We start from the raw sequence: 4,455 nt of genomic DNA, 5'->3' as shown, positions 1-4,455 counted from the left end.
GGTCTCCCTCCTCCCCCCTGTGACACACAGTTCTCCTTCCTCCCCCTCTGTGTCACACAGGTCTCCCTCCTCCCCCCTTGTCACACTGGTCTCCCTCCTCCCCCCTGTGACACACAGTTCTCCCTCCTCCCCCTCTGTGTCACACAGGTCTTCCTCCTCCCCCTCTGTTTCACACTGATCTCCCTCCTCCCCTCATGTGACACACAGTTCTCCCTCCTCCCCCCATAAAACACAGCTCTCCCTCCTCCTCCTGTGTCACACTGGTCTCCCTCCTCCCCCTCTGTGTCAAACAGATCTCCCTTCTCCCCCCTGTGACACACAGGTCTCCATCTTCCCACCCTCTGTCACACAGGTCTCCCTCCTCCCATCTGTGTCACACAGGTCTCCCTCCTCCATTCTGTGTCACACTGATCTTCCTCCTCCCCTCCTGTGACACACAAGTCTCCCTCCACCCCTCATGTGACACACAGGTCTCCCTCCTCCAACCTCTGTCACACAGGTCTCTCTCTTCCCCCTGTTTCACACTGATCTCCCTCCGCCCCTCCTGTGACACACAGTTCACCCTCCTCCCCTCCTATGTAACACAGCTCTCCCTCCTCCCCCCTGTGTCACACTGATCTCCTTCCTCCCCCCTGTGTCACACTGATCTCCCTCCTCCCACTCTGTGTCACACAGGTCTCCCTCCTCCCAATCTCTGTCACACAGGTCTCCCTCCTCCCCCCTCTGTCACACTGATCTCCCTCCTCCCCCCGTGTCACACTGATCTCCCTCTTCCCCCTTGTGTCACACTCGTCTCCCTTCTCCCCTCCTGTGTCACACTGGTCTCTCTGCTCCCCTGAGTATCACACTGGTCTCCCTCCCTCCTCCTGTGTCACACAGGTCTCACTCCTCCCCCCTCTGTCACACTGGTCTCCCTCCTCCCCCTTTGTTTCTCACTGATCACCCTCCTCCCCCCTATGACACACAGGTCTCCCTCCTTCCCCTTGTATCACACAGGTCGGCCTCCTTCCCCCTATGACACACTGGTCTCCCTCCTCCACCTGTGTCACACAGGTCTCCCTCCTTTCCTCCTGTGTCACATTGGTCTCCCTCCACCCCCCATGTGACACACAGGTCTCCCTCCTCCCCCTCTGTCACACTGTTCTCTCTCCTCCCCTCTGTGTCACACTGATCTCCCTGTTCTCCCTCTGTCACACTGGTCTCCCTCCTCCCCCCTGTGTCACCGTGGTCTCCTTCATCCCCCTCTGTGTCACACTGGTCCCCTTCTTCCCCCCTTTGTCACACTGATCTCCCTCCTCCCCTCTGTGTCACACTGATCTCCCTCCTCCCCCTCTGTGTCACATTGGTTTCCCTCCTCCCCCCTGAGTCACCCTGATCTCTCTCTTCCCCCCTGTGTCACACTGGTCTCCCTCCTCCCCCCTGTGTCACACTGGTCTCCCTCCTCCCCCCTGTGTCACACTGGTCTCCCTCCTCCCCCCTGTGTCACACTGGTCTCCCTCCTCCCCTCTGTGTCACACTGGTCTCCCTCCTCCCCCGTGTCACCCTGGTCCCCCTCCTCCCCCTCTGTGTCACCCTGATCTCTCTCCTCCCCCCTGTGTCACACTGGTCTCCCTCCTCCCCCCTGTGTCACCCTGGTCTCCCTCCTCCCCCCTGTGTCACACTGGTCTCCCTCCTCCCCCTCTGTGTCACCCTGATCTCCCTCCTCCCCCCTGTGTCACACTGATCTCCCTCCTCCCCCCTGTGTCACCCTGGTCCCCCTCCTCTCCTAATGTGACATGACCGTCCTGGCCTCCTGTGACTCCAGCCCCCTCCGCATGCGCCCCTCCCCAGAGCGGACTGTCTACCTCGCCGCATGGCCCATTGTCCCTCTGCGCCGCTGCCTGGGTGCTGTGATCCCCGTTGTTCGGCGGAAGCGCTGACGGACCCGTGTCGCTGGTGGTTCGGTCACCTGCGTCGTCCCCTCGTGTCTGTGAGGTGTGTGGGGGTGAGGCCATGGGTCCAGGTGAGTTGTCAGGTGAGTGGACGATCCGGGAGCTCGTGCAGGCCGAGGCCAGGTCTGCTGCTGGCAGCGCCTCGCTGAGTGACCGCGTCCTGTCCCTGCCCCGCCCCGCTGCCCGCCCAGCGGCCAGCGCTCTCACCCTCAAAGGGAACCCTGCAGCCCTCGCCTCCCCGCCCCCCCGCTCGCCCTGTGCACCCCTCTGGCACCTGACGGGGGGTCTCCTACCTGTGCCTTCCGCAGGCCTCAGCAGGGTCCTCTGGGCACCCCCAGGACCTGCTGGCGAGGGCTGCAGGGACCCCCCCCGCCTCGGGCCGGGGCCTGGCGCTGCCCGGGCTGGCTGCCCGCTGCCCTGCTCTAACCACTAGCACAGGCGTCCACCCCCATCCGGACGCTGGCTTTGCGCTTCCGGGAGGAGGGTCGCGGCCCGTAGTCAGTAGGTGGGGGGTGAGAATGGCTTCGTACAGGGGTTGGTGCACAGTTACCCTGCTCCTATATGATGCCTTTCTTCATCCCCTTCAACCACGCGCAGCTCCCGGACCCTCCTCTGACCCTGGCTGCGCGGGGCTCCCCTGCTTGCTGCTCCCGCCCTCGCTCGCGCCCCCCGCGGCCCCGACTCCTGGCGGGCGGGCCTGGGCTGGGCCACCTCTGAGGCAGCCTCCGCGGAGGGGGCAGTAGCCGGGCGGACGCACCCCGGCCGTCCTGTGGCAGGCGGGGGGCCGGGGGCCTGGTGGGCCGGAGAGGGACGCTGGCCGGCCCTCGGCTCCTCCTGCGACGGGCCTCCTAGATGACCCAGCGCCCAGGACAGAGGGAGCGCTGGGCGGTGCCTGCTGGTCCCAGGTGGGGGTGGCGTGGACAGAGCAGACCACCTCCCCACGGCCACAGGAGCGTCTCCTCGAGGGGCCTCCGCCTCTACCCAGGACTCTCTCATGACCAGGAGGCTGAGGCCCCTCGCAGGCGGCCGCTCGCCGCCCTTCTCCAGGCCGACGCAGCTGGCTCCTGAGCAGGAGTCCCGCTGCCCCCTGTCCAGCCCTGGGCACCCTACGGTGCCAGCCCGGAGACCGGGCCTGGTGCTGACCTCAGCACCCCCCTGTCTCAGTCCCTGCATGACGGGGCACAGGTCCCTGAGCTTCCGGAACCATTAACCTATTAACCAGCCCTGCAGCCAGCCCGGGCAAGCGCATGGGGCACAGCCCATGGCCCCATGGCCCCTTGGCCCCTCGGCCCCAGCATCCACCTCGGGGCGCCAGGAGCCCTGTGAGCCAGGAGGGCAGCTTGAAGCCTGGCAGCGGCCCTGGGAGGGCGGGAGTGGGTGCTGCAGACCTCGGTGGCGGCCTTGAAGTCGGCCCCGCGCCTTGGTCCCCGGGGGTGCCCTGTGACGTCGCAGGAGCTGTGGGGAGCGGTGCGGCGGGGCCTCACCTGAGAAGGGCCCCTGAGGTGTCACCGTGAGCATGACCCCTGCCCTGCCTCTGCCCAGCAGGCGATCCCTGGGGCCACCGCCAGGCCTGCTGTGTGCCCCAGCTAGGGCCGCTGCTCTTCGGCCTTCGCTGAGCTCAACGCCCTGTCCCGGGGGACGGGACCGTCCGCGGAACTCGGGTCGACGACTCCTCTGAAGTGCACCCCAGCAGTCCCGGGGCCCCCGCTGGGGCCGGGTGAGGCTCTCTTCCTGCTTCTCCTACGGAGAGCAGAGCGGTCCGGGTGGCCCGTGGGGCTTCGGGTTTCAGCCAGCGCAGCTCCTCCCGGGGCGGCCCAGGCCGCGGCTGGCTCGACGTGAACCCGTGCTCCCTGCAGGAGGGCAAATCAGACCTGCGTGGCCAGAGACCACCAGCTGCCCTCAGGGTGTCATGGAATGTTCCAGAAACAGGTCCAGTGTGCACCGGGCCGGGAGCCCCGGAGCCCGGGAGCCAGGGCACAGCTGGGAGAGGGGAGGAAGGCGGCAGGGAGGCTGGCGGCCCTGGCCGGGAGGGCCTGGCCGGGTCGCTGGGTGCCAGTGACCCGGGAGGGGGAGGAATTGCGGGGTGCACTGACTGTGTCCCTGCGTTTTCGCCTTTTCTGTTTGACGTGTTCACCTGGCAGGTCAATAACGCTAACTTCTTTTTCTTTCAGAAGAAATAAAGGTTTGTATTGTGTTTTGGAACAGTTTCTTGGGGTGCCAGGGACAGACAGCCAGTGTTTCTGCCTGGCCAGGGTCCCGGGGGTAAGCCAGGGGCCTGGGCTGGAGGCACGGGGCAGACCCGCTCTCTGCTCGGGGGGCGTCGGGGTCCCCCCCCGGCCGGCTGCCAGGCTGCGTGTGTGCCGTGTGGCGCGTGTGGGATGTGGGTATGTGGTGTGTGTGTGTGTGGCTTGTGTGCTACGCGGGTTGCTGAGTATCTGGAGAGATGTGTGTGGTGTGTGTGTGCCGTGTGATGTGTGTGCCTGTGCCGTGTGCGATGTGTGTGGCGTGTATGAGCTGTGTGCCG

General features: G+C 65.9%; 1 protein-coding gene across 1 annotated transcript in view; it reads right to left on the bottom strand.

Moving 5' to 3' along the window:
- The window catches only part of RTL1 (retrotransposon-like 1), a 29,021-nt gene that overhangs the window by 17,774 nt on the left and 6,792 nt on the right, over positions 1-4,455 (bottom strand). The window contains exon 2 of the mRNA XM_012724378.1: positions 3,416-3,671. Within this exon, the coding sequence (XP_012579832.1) occupies positions 3,416-3,671 (256 nt within the window). The remainder of the gene's footprint in view (positions 1-3,415; positions 3,672-4,455) is intronic.

Source organism: Condylura cristata, unplaced genomic scaffold (assembly GCF_000260355.1).
Source record: "Condylura cristata isolate star-nosed mole 26May11 unplaced genomic scaffold, ConCri1.0 scaffold00013, whole genome shotgun sequence".
Taxonomy (NCBI): domain Eukaryota; kingdom Metazoa; phylum Chordata; class Mammalia; order Eulipotyphla; family Talpidae; genus Condylura; species Condylura cristata.
The sequence above is the reverse complement of the archived record's forward strand: the minus strand, read 5'-3'. Positions and strand labels throughout refer to the sequence as shown.